The following is a 17,891-nucleotide window of genomic DNA, read 5'->3' on the forward strand; positions in this document are numbered from 1 at the left end:
TTAAAATGTTGTAACTGGTTTCATTTGGGAGCAGAATGAGTGTGTGAAACGTGGAAGTTGAGATTAGATTTGTTTTGTGTTATAGTCTGTGTTTAGTTTGAGATTAAACTTCGTGAAAACAAACTTTGTCAGATTCAGAGAAAGCGTCTCTGTTGCAGAGACACGTGGCTGAAGGTTGGTCCTTTCCATTCGGGGGTTGTTCATCCTGAAGATTAGCATCCATAGAGACACATAGTTTTCTTATGACATATTTAGAGAAACAAAGTTATTTTAAACTCCCGTAAAGAGATATAAAGTTTACAGACTTTAGTGTGCAGATAACATGTTTCCTGTATGTAGTCTAATCATGGACTCTCTTTCTGCCATCTTTTCTCCTGCTTCTGTTGTCATCCTGAACTCCTCTTCCCTCAGCATCCCCACAACAACTGTAAGACTTTATTGATGAAGAGCAGCTTACCTTCTTCCTCTGGAGGAGATGGTGGCTCCACTGGGATAGGCTCTGCATTTAGAATGGAGAATATTTGCAAAGAGACTACAATTACAAATATTAACAAGGTCAGACAACACATTACAATGTGATTTTGCACGTTGCCCGGACAGGAAAGATGAAGGGGGAAAGAGTGAAGAGAAGAACAGAATGGAAACACGCTGGATGTGTGAAAGAGTTGACCTGTAATGCCAAAAAGGGTAAAACAGAGATCCATTACAGATGAGGAGAACTGGAACCAGTCATTCCTACTTTTTTTCCATCTTTTCGTGTGGATAAAAAAGCTGTGGAGAGGTGGGAAAATTTATAGGTGAAAACTGCAGCTGGCAAGTGTGAGGTGAACCAGTTACCAGAGGGAAATCTGAGTATATGTGTTTGGTTTTTGTTTGTTTGTTCTGTGGTGGGAGAGAGGCAGGGAGGGAGGCTCGGGGTGAAGACCATGACAGTCGGTGTGGTTAACCTCAGGCTGGGTCACTCTCTGCAACACTGAGGTGTTTCACAAACTGCTTCACTAACATGTGGCTCCACAACCAGGAGCTTAATGGGAATAAAAACTTTCTTCAACAATGAATTTCAACCGAAAATCAAGAATTTACTTTAAAGGCAAGGTTGTTCTGCCAGCCATTCATCTTCTCATGCCTGTTCACTGTGTTGAAATGCAATCAGTTAGTGTGACTGAGTCAGACAGGCTATTATCCCACTCAATTTCAAAGGCATATTTATGAGTTGGATTTACAGTAAACCACTAATAACGGATCTTTACTTTGTGGCCTTTTACATGACTGTAACACCTCTCTTAGCATCTGCCAGGAAACCCCCATGCTATTTGTGGTCATAAGGCATTAGTTTTACTGCCGTTTGTCAGTCGTCAGCTGCATATGACTCCAGAATGTGAAAAAAAATGATTCAAATCAAGCAACTAAATTGTGCTTAAAGCAAGGCGCTTGGTGTTTAAAGCCTTATGTTCTTTAAACTGCTGCATTGCAGAAATGTTAAAGCATCTTGAAGTTTGTCACACGGTGCTAAATGAAAACCACTGAGTTTTACCATTTTATTAAAAGAAATTATGTAATAAATCAACAAAAAGTGGAGCATAATTAGGCAGTAATGAGAAAAACGATAAACCTTATTCAGAATATGTAACAAATAAAACTCTGCAGTTGGATTCAGTCCCGTTGGGTAAATAGTTTACAGAACCACCTGTCGTCACAGTTACAGCTGCAAGTCTTTTGGCATGACCAGCTTGGCTAATAAATACGGGGTAAATCTATGCCAGTTCTTTAAAAAAAACTCAAGCAGTGAACAGGAATCCTCAACTGTCTCCAAGATTCTCAGATTTAGGATTCTGCCGTTATTTTAATTATTTTTGCTCTGATCTATCGCCCTATTTACACATTTTTGTTGTGATTCAGCTGCAGGTTTACTCCAATGCATGGCGTCTCTTCATGAAAGCAGGTTTTGGAGGAGAACTTTTTGGAAACACTCCCGCAGCGGAGAACAACAGCACTAAGCTGAACTACTTCACCTGGTCGGTTTATGATGTGGAGAACATGAACACTTTGTTCATCAGAAGCGGAGAAGCGTTGCCGTTTTCTAAATGAGCTAGAAGCTGGTGAGGTGGAAGCTGAAGCTCTGAAGTGGATGTTGACGTCATGCTAAAATCACAGCGCCGTCTAGAGGCCTGGCATGAAAACTACAGCAGATTCAAGGTTTCTATAAACATGGAACTTTTCCCTGATCAACATCTGAAATTACTGAACGTTTCTAGGCAGCGGTCTTATAAATGTAGCCTAAACCTTTGCATTGTAGCTCTGACTGTAAGGTTATTGTCTTATTAGTAGGTTAGCCGCCCGTTGACCTGCTGCTCTATGTGGGACTCCAGCTTTAGGTAGGTTTGCAGTTTTGCCATCCTCTTTCCATGCTCAAATGTTGGCTGGAACAGAGCTCTGTAAAAGCTCTTTTCCTTCAGCATCATGGTTCTGCTTGGTCCAAATGGTTTTCCATAACAACTGAACTCCAGTCGACGTGGTTTTCAAAAGTCGTGTGGACCCAGAACCAAGAAGTAGTGCAACATGATCTATACATGACAATATAAAAACAATGGAGGACATGGAAACTATGTAAGCTGAACTTTCTGTTCATTGTCCATACAAATATTCAGTTGGATTACTGTAAAGGAGTCAGTGACAGATGTTCTTCTGTTGTAGCGTTTTCAGCCGACTCAGCACAGAACCCAGTCAAGTAGATGAAAAGGTTCTGGTTCCACACGACCGTTAGAGCCGAAGGCTTGAGAAAGATGTGTGGCCTTTGAAGAAAAGCTGGATTTAAGCTGAAATTAAATGACTTACAGATGGACTCTACTTACTAATTAGGTGGCTCTATTTATGTCTGAGGGGAATTTGATTTTATAGTGTTTTATTTATGGGTATCAGAGTTAAAGTGGGCTGAAAAAAACTGCATCCCAGATTTTAAAAATCTGTAAAAAAAAAAAAAAATTGAAAGCAACCATTATTCCACTTTTATGCACCACTTTGTGTTGGTCTATCAACACAACATAATATAACTCTAATTGGGTGAGTTCTGAAAGCAATTGGTTACCCTAGATTTAATTTTGGGTTATTAGCCTAGAAGTGGGGTGAATAGAAATTCACCTCACAATTCTGAGCTACGTTGTGTTCATACATGTACAGTCACATACAGTTCTGGTAAAATACACTGAAGTTTGCGGTCGTAACATGACAGAATGTGGAAAACATGAAGGGCAGTGAATCATTTTGCAAGTCACTGGGTGTTGTGAAGCGCTTTGGGTTCTGATGGGGTTCTTTTAAATCAAAATATTGATGCAATCACAGCTATTTTCAGTGCTGGCACACCACAAACCTACAGTTTATTCTTCTTTTCACCACGCTGTTTATCCAACCAGTTCAGACTGAACCACAGCCTGTCCCTGTCCCTCCCGCACCCTCCTTCCCACACTCCTCCTCACTTGATGTATGTGTAACGACCTGGCTAAGATGGACACTGTAACGGAGGGAAAGCACACAGTCACGTTGGCATGAATAACACAAATGATTGCCCGTACACGCTATCACATCAGGAATCTATCCAACCAAACCCAAATCAAGCTCTTTGGGAAAACTTCAAATCACATCAGCTAAACAAGTTGAGCAGATTTAACAATTTCTGGTGCTGAAACAAAGGAAATCATAGTGGTTGTTTATCTGGAAAAAGGCAGAGGTTTAATGAGAGACAGAGTGGAATTAGGCTGGAGTTTAATCGGTGGATGTTTCCTTGTGTCTCTTGAGGCTTCGGCTGAAAAAGAACCAAGTTGAAGAGTAAAAAATGTTAAACAAGAGGCTCATGAGGTAATGCTTTCTGATTTTATTGCCTGGTGAAGATAGCAGGTTAAACTGCTTTTGGTCTGTTACAGTAAACCACAAATTCTCTCCTGGAAACGAAATCAAACCAAGAAAATAACAGATTTAATACAAATCTTCTCCATGTGATTTCTGTGGGGTATATCAGTGGATAAAAAAAAAAACATAAATTAGTCATGCTAAAGATTTTCAAGTACAGAATGAGAATAAATTTAGATTTTGACCAATTGTACAGCTTGGAGCTTAGAAATCTTTAAGTAATAAATCATGAAGAAATCATAAAAATACAACTCAAAATGTGTGGTTATTTGTTTTAGCTATGAACTTTGTTCATTTTAGAACATGTTTATATGGTCTTTTCTTGCTAGATGCTGAAGGAAATATTCTACTTTATCCAAATGGACAATTAAGTATTTAATTCGATCCTATCTTATGACCACATATGGATGATGACGTCTGGCTAGGAACCAAAGAACGTCACTGCTATTGTTCTACACAGAAAATGTATTGTTTTCTGTAAAACAAAGGCTTTTGTAATTGGAATATGTGTGAATGTTTATTGTGTGAGCAGAAAAGGATGAAATGACGACTTTTACTTCCCCCAAAGGTCCCCCACACTGGTGCAGTAAATGAAGTTTGAGAAAACGAAGACTTTTGGAAAGAACAAGTGAGGAGACTACATGGTTTATTCCACAGCTACGAGAACAAACCTAATGTTTGTCCTGGGTGTTTATGCACAAATCAGCTATGATAATGATTACTTTTTTCTCAGTGTTTGAGTAAAACAAACAACAGATTGTATTTCAAGAGTTTGACTGATACAAACACTACAAATGTGTAGCATTAGCTTCCACAGTAGCAGGTCTTATGGCATTTGAATGATGTAATATTGAACAACTGCTTTACAGTATTTCTGGTAAACACTCAGGACTTTTTCTCAGCTCGCTAATATATAAAGTATTCTGTTGTTGGAGTAAAAATACTGGTGAGAATCGGAGCAGAACTTCCCAGGTCGACCTTATTGATGTTATAGTTTTTGTCACAAGCAGCCATTAATTTCAGATGGCCTGGACTTTTAAAACACTGGGTATAGTACTGGTGGGTTATATCTCAGGGTAGATGCTTTTCAGACATTCCTCCTTGTCTGCTGCTCCTAAATGGATAATTGTATATATAAATAATTGTCTTATAATAACCCAATCAACATGGAGGCTTTTTTCTTGGGTAGTCATCGTGTTATGCTCTGATGTCCATGTTCATCCAACCTTTTGACTGTGTTTTTATTACACATTTCTTGACTTGGCACATGAAACTTAATGTAGGTATTATGAGCGACAAACCTGGATGAAATTAAATAGTAAATGTTGCAAAGATCTAGTATGTATGACAATGAAAGCTGCCTGCTGTCAAATAATCACACCAATAGTTTATATCATGGGAGAAAGGCTAAACCGTCTTGGTTAGTTCATTTTTCTCACCTGGTTTTGGATCTATGAAGGTTCCTCTGTCTTGTTTTGAACCTAAAAAACAATGGAGTCACAATTACAAAAAACCTGAGCTGCTTTTATTTTAAATAGTGGATTCTGAGGATTTTAAGACATTATATTTTCATTTGTTAAGCTGATCCAACTGGCTGCAGGTAATCATTCAGTCCTGCTTCCTTTCTATTGGCTGTTTAGCTTCTACTGCCAAACATTGCTAACATTAACTTCACAATCAAATATGAAATCATGCTGTCACTACAACAGACGACACCAACAACGTCAGAATGAACATGCATTTCTGAGGAGTCAGTGTGTTTCTATAATCTCCTCACCTGGTCTCGGTTCTACAGGAGCCGCTCGGTCCTGTTTGGAACCTAAAAACCAACAGATGTATTCAGAACAGAGGTAGACTGTCTTGGTGCACCACTCCAACATTACCACTGGGCCCCATCTGGACCCTTTTGTAGCTGATGGAACCACTATGCTTAATGTAGATTTGGAAGTTGCATTGCACCAGCTGCTGCTGGGTTGAGGCCCTCTGACTAGTGAGACACCGACAGCCTCCCAGGCGGTCACAGGGATGTGCAGACAGGACATGTGGTATTATTTAGGGGGTTGTGTGGCAGGGACTGTCCTCCAACTCTGACATTCCTTACAGTACAAACTCTGTTGCTTAACTTTGCATCATGGATTTTCTACCCGGCTTGTTTAGACCGCAGCCTGGAGAGTTGAGCAATTTTCCTGGGTTGAGCCTACAACTAGATCCCTTTGTCCTCTCTTTAGAAACTTAAAATGCAATACTGTTAGGGATTCATATATCATCATAAAATGAAGAATAGAATCATGACGACCAAGGAACATGGCCGACAGGTCAGAGAGAAAGTTGTGGAGAAGTTTAAAGCAGAGTTTTAAAACAAAATGGCTTCAGAGTTCAATCCATCATCTGAACATGGAGAGAGGATGGATCAACCTGGCAACACACAGAGGTCCATCTACCCAGACAGGGCGAGCAATAAAAGTAATCATTGCAAAAGCAGCCAAGAGGCCCAAGGTAGCAAAGGAAGAGAAGCAAAGATCCACAACTCAGGCCGGAGGATCTGTTGCCATGACAACTACAAGTCAAACACTCTAGAAATATGTTGAAAAAGTGCAGCAAAAATGTCCCACAGTGGAGTTTGCCACAATCCATGCAGCGAACACAGCAGGCATGTGCATGGCGACAAAGGGTGGTGGCACCATCATGCTGTGGGAATACCTTTGTTTACCAGAGACAGGAAGCCTGATCAAAGTTTATAGAAATGTGGTTGGAACTAGATGTTAAATGGACTGAATTTAGATTCACTTTTCTAATCACAGGCCACTTGGGGTTAAGTGCCTTCCTCTGGGGCATGACAATGTGTGACAGGAATCAAACCCGTACCGTAAGCTGGAGACTGCAAGATAAGCTCTCCTCTCACTGAGCCACAGTCAGGGCCAGAATAAAGCGGAAATCCTGTTAGAGTCTACAGAAAAATACCTCCATGTGTTAGAATGGTCCAGTCAAAGTCCAGACACTGAATCCAGTACATATTGGGATATAAAATTTATATCCTGTGTAGTTCAGCTGGTAGAACGCCATGTGCAGAGGTTGAAGTCCTCGACGCGGGCCATTTGCTACATGCCCCCCCCTCCTCTATCCTCCTTATTTTCTGTCCAATTACTTTTAAATAAATGACACCAGTGCTTCAAAAAACTTTATATCTCACAGTCTGTAAAAAAACACACATTGAAGTTTGTGGTTGTAGCGTGACAATGAAGAAAAGATTCAAGATGTTTAAAAAACTTTGATTGGACTCGAAGCCAGTGTTCAATGACCATGTCCTGCAACTTTTAGATGAGTCTAAAGGTCCTGGTCCAACGCGCCTGAATCAGGCTCCTCAGTAATCAATCAGTCAATCAAATTTTATTTGTATAGCACATTTCAGCAGCAAGGCATTTCAAAGAGCTTTACATAATTAAAATAAAAACAGCATGTGAGAAAGAGTTTAAAAAAAAAAACGGTCCAGTAAACGGTCCAGATCTCCAGAGTCCTGCTGATGACCTTGTTGTTTGACTAAGATACATCTAAAAGTTGCAGGACACTGCTCCTCCAGGTCTGGGTTTGAGGATGATAAGATTCCTTAAAGTATTAAATTCAGAGTTTACCCACCTTGGCATCGGGGTTTTTTATTGACGACAGAAGACCCACTGATTGGTCGCCCATTGGGCGTGACGCACCAGCAGTATCCGGTGTAGCTGTGGCACTGAACCTATAACAGTATGCTTTCAAGTGTTACTCTCTGGCAAAGTCCAAACAACAAATGGCTTCTCTGGGTAAATGTTTTGGCTTTAATTAGGAATTTAAGCTTAATTTATGCAATGTAGCTCATTACCTCGCTGTAAGTGCCGTCAGGGTTGCATACGGGAACAAAGGCCTGCTTCTTGGCTTGTTGCTCTGTGTACTTCTTCTCTGCAACACATCTGGATGTTTCTGAGGAGAACGCAAATCACAACAGTCACTAAACATCAGAGACGGCCATAATTCAGCCCACAGCGTAGCTTTTTTTTTTTTTTTTTTTTTCAAATACTCCACAACTATGAAACCAACATACTTAAAGAGTCAGAGGGAGATGCTGAATCTTGGAGATCATGAAAGAAAAACAGAAACAACATCAGGGGAGGGAGGAGACACAGGAGGGGGAAGTGGTTCAAGACATTTCGGAAGCTGCAGATGTTTGTGCGGCTGGGAGCTGAAGCAGGAACACGAGTCTTATTGGGAATGAGTCCGGAAAACCTGGTGGTAAAGCCATTACCAGGGGAAGCAGCTCTTTTTGATCCAGCCAAATATTCCAGCCACCCTAAAAAAAGGGCTGATGCACGAGGAAAACCAAACCCGTCCTTTAACGTCTGCATTACTATCGCCTTAAAGTTCAACCATCTGGATTACAGCGGTCTTCAGTAGAAAATGCGGGTCGGGAACTTTTCACCTGTGCACACCTTGAGTTTTCACATGTTGCAGTCGGGGCTGAGGCTCATCCTGTCATTCCTCAGGTGCCTCAGCTTACCTGGCCAACAGCACCAGCTGTGCAAACACTCAGGAAAATGTGGAGCAGCGATGAGTTTGATGGTAACTTGTTGTGACACATCAGCAGCCTGCCAAGCAGTGCCTCTCTGGCTGACAGCTTCAAATCTCATTAAACAATGACTCACAGTAAGTTAGAAAACATTCACCACTCGGGTCAGCAGGGTGAAAGTTGCTGGCACACATTTGAGCGTCCACTAGACACTTGCTGGTGCTGGTGTTTCTCCGTCTGGAGGGTGGCCACGTGTTTCAGCGACACCGATGGGAGATGCAGGATGTTCCGGATGGAGGGAGCGCAGTGAGCTCAGGAGCTCTAAAGTTAGCTGCAGTGGAAAATCTAAAAATCCGTCGTCCTCCGAGGCGAAAATGTCTGGAAAAAATGACGGGACACTTGCATCGTCTGAGCGCGGTGATAGGAAACAAATGTGGTGCCACTCTCACCATCCTTGAACACAATACCATCCCTATGCTTTCAAAGCAGACCGGCCCTCTGGTTTATTTCTGCAGCCGACCCGTTCTCTGTCGCCGGGCCTTTCAGTCCAGAGGCAGGGGGAGAGATGAGGGAGGTAATGCTACTGATGCATGCATAACCAATTTCATGGACTCTTGTCTTTTCAGCTTCCTAGTTGGAAGCCCCTATTTTGCGTAGTGTCACTGTCAGCTACGTCCAGATGTCTGCTCAGAAAGACTGCCATGGAAACCCACCATGGGTACAAAATCGTTGAGCGGTTTTGTACCCATGGTGGGTACCACATGGTACCACACTTTTTTAAAGCAAATCTTTTCACTTGCATTCTCTGCATTAGTGTTCTAGCATGATAAGAAAGGGGCATTGTCTCCAGTCTGTAGAGCGATGAACTGGTATATGAAGCTGGTGAGAGGGTGGAGGGGTGGGGGGCGAAGCGTCGCCTTCCTCCTTCCAACGAGTCTATGAGCTGCTTGACGCTCTCTGGCTTTTCATCCCTCACTAATAAGTGTGTTAAATTCTCAAGTTTCTCATATTTTTTCACGGAACAAAATACTACCTGGTTTTAAATTGTTGTTTTACTAAAAATCTTGTGTTTGTTCACATTTATATTCAGCTTTCCTGAGTCTGTGATTTCTAGACACCCCTTCAGTCTTCTGGAGAAGTGATAATAGATCACTTCTACAGAAGTGATCTATTATCACTTCTGTAGAAGTGATCTATTATCACTTCTCCATCTGTGGATCGATACTAAACTTTATTCAGCAGTGAAGTGTATCATCACAAGATAATGGCTAGCAAAAAGAAAGCACAGCTAAGAGCAATGACCTTTTGTGGAGCATTGACTGCAGCTTCTGCAGAGAAGTCTGTTTGGATGTCAGAGCTAAGAGTGGTGGGACTGTGATGTGATGCTTCACTGACTTCTTGTATGAGTTCATAATTATAATTTTCAGCCATTTTTAACTTCCTGATTTTCTGCTTCTGGCTTCTTCTGGTGCAGAATTATGACACACATCTCACATCAGTGATCCAAACTTTTGATTAAACACATCATGACCGTGCAGACTGCAATCAGATACGGATCCGAATTAGTTCCACATATAGAAGTGGGATAAATCAGATATTTTGGGGGTTAAAAGATCAGAATCGGGTCATTCAGAAAGCAATGAAAGTAAAGTACATGGGTCACATATGGGCAAAATAATCCGATTTGGGTTGCATTCGACTCGAACACAGCCTCAGTGTTGGTTTATTCCAGTAAATAAACTAAAGTTTGTGGTTGTCACATGACAAAACACTGAAAGGTTTGAGGGGAATGAAGCACAGAGCTTAACATCACTTTGACCAGTGAGTCTTGGCAGACTATGACAGAGCTGAAATCATTCAAACCAGTAAATAAGTTTCAAATAAATCAAATCATTTTATGTTTATTGTATTAGGAAACAAAACTTAAACCCTTGGATCCATTCAGACAGCCCCCCACTCCCCACCCTTTTATTTTTCTGTGTGCTCCTCCATCTCAAAGATTTAATTATACTGAAGTGGCTTCTAACGCAAACCTTCCAGACCCCCCCGCCCTCCCAGGCAGTGCTGAAGCGTGACTCGTGACCTGACCTTTGCACGGCCCTCGGCTGACCTCCAGCTGGGGGTCACGGCACTTGGCTCGGAGGAACTCGCAGCGAGATGTGAAGGTCCGGCCGTCAGAGGCACACAGGGGCTTCCGAGGCGCTCCGGTGCATTCCATGTTGCATTCCTTATCCTGATCCACCCGCAGAAACTGCAAAAGTAACAAAGGAGCTTATAAGCAGGAAACATTGGACAAGCGGTTTTCTTCTGGGAGGCAGTGATCTCTGAATCATTACAGTTTGCAACAAAGACTGAGAATTTTATGGGATTCAGTTAGGAGATGATGTCCTGTTCAAATATGTTACAAATAACTTTCCAGCAATAAATAGGAACTTCTAGTGGAATTTCTATTTCCACTAACAGATTATTTCACAAGATATTTTTCCCATCTGAAAGTGGATCTAATACTTTTTCATCAATATTAAGGAATTTAAAACCATCTTCTATTTCTTGTGGAAAAGTTACTTGTGTTAGCTTTGTCTTATTTCTAGTCTTGTAAAATATTTGCACTAGAAAATAGAAAAAAAATAGTAAGATTTTGTGTTTGTGCAGTGCATAACATATGATTTTCACATTTTGTATTTATTCAGTTCACTTAAGTAAGGCACTGATGATATTTTAATTTATTGTGATGCACGTGCAGCTGCTTTCAGGACAGAAGTCCTTGGAGGACGTCGTGCAAACTGTCCATCAGTCTTGTGAGAGGAAAACAAAGCATAGCATTTGCTTCTTAAGACACAAAGAAGCAGAAACGAATCAGTGCAAAGTCAACAAATGTGGCTGAGGTTTACTTTTCTTCGTGGTCCTGCAGAAGACTTGACAGACACATCCGCTTGTCTTTGTCTGTGCAAACACCTGCACAGGTATTCACCTGGCCTCACTGCTAAAGACGTCCTGCTCAGCCATGAAAAGAGAAACAAGGACAGAACGCGTCGGATCACCTGAGTCAATGCCACCATTGTGTCTGCAGCAGCAGCAGCCTGAAACCCCCAGAGATAGTGTGTGTGTGGGGGGTGGCAACAAGCTGTGACTGCTACAATAAATAAAAGACTGAATGCAGAACGCATCGCTCAGCTTTTCATCCAGTTTTTGTGCGATGCTTTTACTTTGGGAGGCATAATGAACTGGGTAAGGTGGAAAAATCCAACTCCACGCCCGTTCCAACACAGGTGCAGTCACATTCAGAGATACAGACAGGAACTTTCTGTTTCCTCCTGTTGAGACACTTCTCCTCTTTTGTACTGAGAAATGCTCAAAGTCTTCCTCCATCACTTCCCAAAAGCTTTCCCTGTCTTTCCCGTCACCGATCCGAGGCGTGAACCAGACAAAAACTGGAAATCACAATCAGAGAAGACATTGTTCCAGGAAGAGGGCGGTCGGGATCATCAGCAATAAAAAGAAAATTTGTAGCGTCTGACATTTTACAAATGAAGGGAGAGCTGAGAATTGGTGGCAGCAACCCCCACCCACCCCTCTCATGAAGACAGGTATGGCTGCAGGGCTGCATGCACCTGGGAGAGGGCAGGTAGGGGGGGGTGGATTTGCCCTGGGCCTCAGTGGGAGTGGTGGGGGGTCCCACAGCCCACTCTGTCAGCCCAGCTCATAAATCTTTGTGTGGGGAGATCAGAGTGGAAAGGCCCGTTCAGACACATCGGAGGAGAAGCCACGAGGGATTTGTGCTGAAACACACAAAAAAGTCACATTTTATGAGGCGATGCATATCAGCTTTAAATATGTTTTACAAAGACAAAGCATCACAGAGCGCTCTGATATCACAGGTGTGCACTGATGTCTCTTTTAGATCCTGAACCTAAAGGAAGGAGCAGTTTGATGTTTCTGGCTTGTAGAATCTATGATGAATGATGAGAGTTAAACTATGAAGCTAACGGCTTCCCACAAAGAAATCTAAACCGTGAAAAATCACAGGTCAGAGCGGCTGAAAAACTCAGCAGCTGATTCTGGTGGTCCAACTGGGATTTTGGATGATCCATCTCCCAGCATCCAAACACGTCTCATCATTTGGAGAACTACTGCTGAACTTTGATGCTTAAATATGAATATGAAATACTGCACTGTTGTCCTGTTTCAAAGGCTATAGAAGAAATATATAGTTTCTTCTGGTAACAATGTGGAAAAAGCCGTACGTCTTTTAATGCATTAAAATAATTTTAAATAGTAAAATTTAGAAAAATCCAACCTTTAAATTGAGTAAATTTATACAAAGACAAAAAGATATATATGATGGTAAGAAATAAATCACCAGAAATGCAATTATCTTCAAAATAAATTTAAATTAAAAATGTTATTCATTTGTTTTTACAGCAATAATTAATACATATGTTCCTGTTTTGCTGGTCAATAAATATGGTTTTTTGCATCCTTTGCTCTGAGCCACTGATCAAAAAGGGAAAGATAAGAAACTGAGTGAAACAAACCAAACTGTTCGATCAACCTGTTCCTCATCTCACCTGTGGGGGCGCTGCACCAAAAACCACTGAAGGAAACAACATCAAAACCTCAGAAGAAGACACTGAGCGCAATCTTATTCCTCACAAAATGCAAACAAAAATTAAATGCCGTTATATTTTAGAAGTAGCAAGATTTCTCTTTTTTCTTTGCTAAAAAAAGAAAAAGAAAAAAGAAAACATGAGCCATTTCTCATATTAGCGCTAGATTAGCACTTTTTTTTGGTTGCATTTACCCAGAATCCCCTGCACTTTAGGCCACTTCCTGCTTTTGGAGCGTCTACCGTCACATCTGTATTTAAACTGCACCAGAGTTCATTTCAGCCAAACCCAGAGGTTTGCAGGCAGAGCACAGTTTGCTGTTTTGGTCTGTCATTCACACCTCAGCAAACAAAGGTAGGTAAACAGACTGGAGTCTGATTAAGGAGACTAAACAAAGCTAATGTGAATGCACCCTAAGTCCCCTAGCTGTGATTTGATCCATAGTCTCATTTTCCGTCCCGATGGTTCTCCGTTTCCTCTTCTCATGACTTTTCAAACTGTTCCTCTCATTCTCCAGCCTCTCCATCTCTCTCACTTCCCGTTCATTCTATGGTGTCTTTTGCAAAGGCACTGGTAGCCACTCTGTGTGTGTATGTGTAGGTGTGTGTGTGTGTGTGTGTGTGTGTGTGTGTGTGTGTGTGTGTGTGTGTTTGACCAAAAGGCTTGCGTTGGCCTTCCAGCTCTTAGCGCAGCAGCAACAGGCCCCCCAGCAGCCAGCAGACTGACAACCCTAACTGAGTCTTTCAGCAGCTCAGCATCCTGCTAAATGGTCACTATACAACGCACAGCGGAGCGCAAAACGCCTGCAGGTTTACCATAAAGCTTCGAGATCACAGCCTGGGAAAACACAGCAAGCCGTGAAATCAGCCAACCATGAAATCCGCCACCCAGATTTACCATCAGATTTCCTGCTAACAGCCTCCATGATGGAGTGGGACAACGCGAAGGACATGAGAATGAGTCGGAACAAGAAGCTTTAGAGGGTAACAGTACGGAGAAGCTCCTTCTGCTGCAGTTTCTGACCAACATGTTTCCTTCTAGCCAGTTCACCTCATTGCTGTGCGCTGCAGCACGACGATGAATGGCCTCTGTTTCTGCACACTGCACAAGCTTCCACCCTGATTCATCAGAAAACCACTCCATACAAGACAGGACACATATTGAGACTCAAATCTGCCCAAATCCTTTTCTTGTCTACTTCCAGACAGCTGCTTCTCATATTCTCTCTTTTTTTGCTCTTTCTTTTCAGTTTTTCTTTCTTTGTGTGATCTCACTTGGAAGATGCTGTTTGCATCTGCTCAAAGAACAGATGAGGCTGGCCAGGGAACAACAGACGGCTGAAAGACGGCGAGACGTGCAAAGTGCGAGGGAATTTTTTTTTTCCTCCCAAATCAGCCGGCATACAAATCAAATCCTATTACCTCCCCCCGACTCTGTGGTATTGTGGAGCTGAATGGCGTACAGCAGAGGCAAGCCTCCAGCGGAGAGCCCTTTGTGAGCCGATGAGGGCCCCGTGGGCTGGGAGGCCCCCCACTTCCAGCCCCTGAAGAAGCCCCTCACACTCCGGCCCTGCAGGGCCAGCGGGAGCCCTGGCCCAGAGCTGCAGCTAATGTGCTAAATGGCCTTAGCAGGGGTTTCCCACATTGATGCAAGGAAGGGGAATCATTAGTTTCCAGTGTGGTGGAAAGGGAAGAAAGTGTCAGCCTATAAGCAGCCTTTTATAACGACCAGAAAAAGATGTTTGAAGAAAGAAGAGTTATTGTGAGCAGACGTTGATGGAGGAACGAGGACAAAGAGAACGTCTCTTTGCACAGGTGGGAGGCGTTCTGGAGGCACAATGGCTGCTGAACCCATATGGAGCTTTGAAACAGACGTCCCTCATATGTTACACCATTTGTAAAGTTGGTAGAAAAACAGCAGATAGTTTAGTTTTTTTCAAAGTTTTTAGAGAGTTTTTTTTTCATATGCTGTGAGAAATTTAAATGGTTATTGATTGGGGTTTTAAACTAGGTTGATTAGATTGATGTATGTTAGGGTTTTTTCCCTTTTATCTTGTTTTTATTCTTATTTTGAACGTGTCCATTGAGAAGCACTCTGAATCTTGTGCTTTCGGCTGAATGACAGTAAAAGTTTTGTGACTTTGAAAAAGTATAAAATTTTAAGTCTTCTACTAAATAAATTAAATAAATTAAGTGTGGATTCAGAATTTGTCATAAGAGCAACTACTAGGTGGCATCGCCACCAATCGGACATTCATGGACAAGTGGCAAAAGGAAAGTCATTTGTAAAGAACATCTGAAGTGTGGTAGAAAACTAACACTGCACATCAATCTGAACACCATGGTAGTGGCTGCATCATACTGTGGGGAAGCTAATCAGAGTTCATGGGAAGATGGATGGCGTTCAGTAAAGGAAAATCCAAGTATGGTCATATTCAATAAATTAGAATATATGTCCAGGTGAGTCTTGTTTGTCAGATGATTAAAAGTAACATTTTAATCTTAAATGTTGTATTTTCATTAGTTAGCTGTAAATAATCATGATTAAGAGGATTTAAGGGTTAAAACATCAACTTTAGTCCAATTAATCTACATAATGTGTCTCAATTTCTTGATGGAGTTACAGAAATTAATGAACTTTTCAATAATATTGTTATTTTTTGAATTTATCTGTAGAAAACTTGTTAATGGCAGAAGACCGTAGACATAGGCAGAAGTCCAACACTAACCATACAGTGGAACAGTTTAAATCAAAGCATATTCATCTGTTGAAATGGCCTAGTCAAAGCTTAGACCAACATCCAATTGAGAGTATCTGGCAATAAGGCTTGACAACTGATATTCTGTGAAAGGGTGAAGTATGTTGTGAGGATGAACTAGCAATTTTGAGGTTTGAGATAAACCTCGTAATTTTTAGCTTTAAGTGCTGGGAAACGTGTCTTTGATAAGTTACTGAATCATTGAGGTTGAAAAGGAATATTTTTCAAATTAATTGGTAAAACCTGAGAACCATGTATCATCTTGATGTAGTTTGTCACATAAATCCCCCCAAAATACACCAAAGGATGTGGTTGTGACGTGACAAAATGTGGAAAAGTTTCTGAGGAATGAATAATTTTCCAAGTCACAACATATCATATTGAAATTTTCTTTCTTTTTTTTCTTCTTTTTTCATGTGTGTCCTTCTTTTCACATATCCTTGAAAACTCCCATTTCCCCCTGGAAGAAAAAATCTGTCACATGAATAATCCTGGAAAAGAAGGACTAAGTAAATTAGCAAATTACTCAGCCGTTAACATGAAACCAGGACTGAAACAATGAGTCGGATGTCGGTCTGCTGCTGCACACAGATATCAGTCCAACACGCAAATCAACAGGGATGCTTCTCATTCTTGCAGCTCTCCCAACAGACTGTTGGATGTGATATGATGTGAAATGACACCATAAACACATCTGTTCCTGGGCAACCGCTTTATGACCTGAAAATCCTCTGATTCCATTTTTGGAGCAGGAATCACGACACCCACTCACTGAGCAGATTTAGTGTGAGTGGATGTGTAAATTTTGGAGGAAGGTTGGCTTGGTGAAACAATTCCTCCCACATTCCTCCGCTTCAGCGTGCTGCCGCAGAGAGAGGGTTTCAACCTTTTCACTCACAGGTTAATAACTCTTGGACATCTTAACGCAAACCGTAAATAATGTTCCCGGGGAGGCGGCTGCCACATCAGCCGGCCCAGCGGTGAGGGGGGATGACCGAGCACATTCCTCTCCCTGCTAATCCTTCTTTGGCACTGTACCTGAACCTGATCAGGCCAATGAAATCCCACCTCCTCTCAAAATGCTGTTTTTTTTTAGCAGTTGATGGAAAAACTGATCAAGCTGTTGGAGTCCTGTGGCTGTAAACAATGCCATGTGCACCGGCTGCTCAGGCCTGTCGATCTGTGCTTCTGCTGCATATGTGCACATCAAAAGCATCAAACCATCCTGAGTGTGGAAGTTTGTTTTTTTTGCCAATGTTTAAGGCAAGTGTTGCCTATTTTTTTTTTTTATAAAGTTGTTCTTTTTAACAAGACTGTAACTCTGTTAGTTAGACAAGCAGTGGTGGTTCTAACAGGAACGGTGCCCCGGGCAAGCCCATCTTTATGCCCCCCTAACCAATTAAAATGCATGCAATTATAAGTAATAACAACTCCAGCAGAGTTAATACTCCAGGTAACCTACTCTCCCAGTATTCAGCAACAAGCAGGGGAAACTTACTCCACTGGATATGTGTAATAACAAACTTGTTCTGGGCACAGCTGACAAATATGTCATTTCTAGTTCATGGTTCATGGTTTTCTGTCCTTTCTGCTGCTTTGGACAACTACCCATAAGGCCCAAACTAAAAATTGCCACTGCTGGCAAGACCTTTTGCTGACAAATAGTTTTTATTCTTCATTGGCTTCATGGAATATTAAATAAAATGACAGTCAGAAGCAGTTTTTAATCTAGTTAATATGGCTCTCCACACAAGGTGTCACTGCTGATGGGGCGACAGAGACAAATCATCATTGTCTGCACCCTGACCAAGTTTGTCTGGGTATTGTATAGTGTAGGTAAAGTAAGAAACTGGAATTTGAATAACAGCTTCAATTCAGATAAATTAAAGGGCTGTTACGTATTTCTCGAGGGAATCTGGACTAAATGTGATCACCTCTTGTTCAAAATCTGAAATAACCGAACTAGTCAAATCTAATGAGAAATATTCTTAACTGAGCAGATATTATTTAAAACAACATTTGAGAAAAATCAAGCTAAAATTTGCTTGGGATCTTTATTTTCCTCCATAGGATCAGCATTTTGTAG

At 41.6% G+C, this 17,891-nt stretch overlaps 1 protein-coding gene across 3 annotated transcripts in view; it reads right to left on the minus strand.

Moving 5' to 3' along the window:
• smoc2 (SPARC related modular calcium binding 2) overlaps positions 1 to 17,891 on the minus strand; it is a 30,957-nt gene that overhangs the window by 10,752 nt on the left and 2,314 nt on the right. For 2 of the 3 annotated variants that reach the window (XM_007579253.2, XM_007579251.2), the window contains exons 2-7: positions 10,529 to 10,691; positions 7,760 to 7,857; positions 7,537 to 7,636; positions 5,681 to 5,722; positions 5,343 to 5,384; positions 458 to 532 (exon numbers count right to left, since the gene is read on the minus strand). In XM_007579253.2, coding sequence (XP_007579315.1) covers positions 458 to 532; positions 5,343 to 5,384; positions 5,681 to 5,722; positions 7,537 to 7,636; positions 7,760 to 7,857; positions 10,529 to 10,691 — 520 coding nt within the window. The remainder of the gene's footprint in view (positions 1 to 457; positions 533 to 5,342; positions 5,385 to 5,680; positions 5,723 to 7,536; positions 7,637 to 7,759; positions 7,858 to 10,528; positions 10,692 to 17,891) is intronic. The other variant, XM_007579254.2, reaches the window with a different exon arrangement.

Source organism: Poecilia formosa, unplaced genomic scaffold (genome assembly GCF_000485575.1).
Source record: "Poecilia formosa unplaced genomic scaffold, Poecilia_formosa-5.1.2 Scaffold513, whole genome shotgun sequence".
In the NCBI taxonomy this organism is placed as follows: Eukaryota; Metazoa; Chordata; class Actinopteri; order Cyprinodontiformes; family Poeciliidae; genus Poecilia; species Poecilia formosa.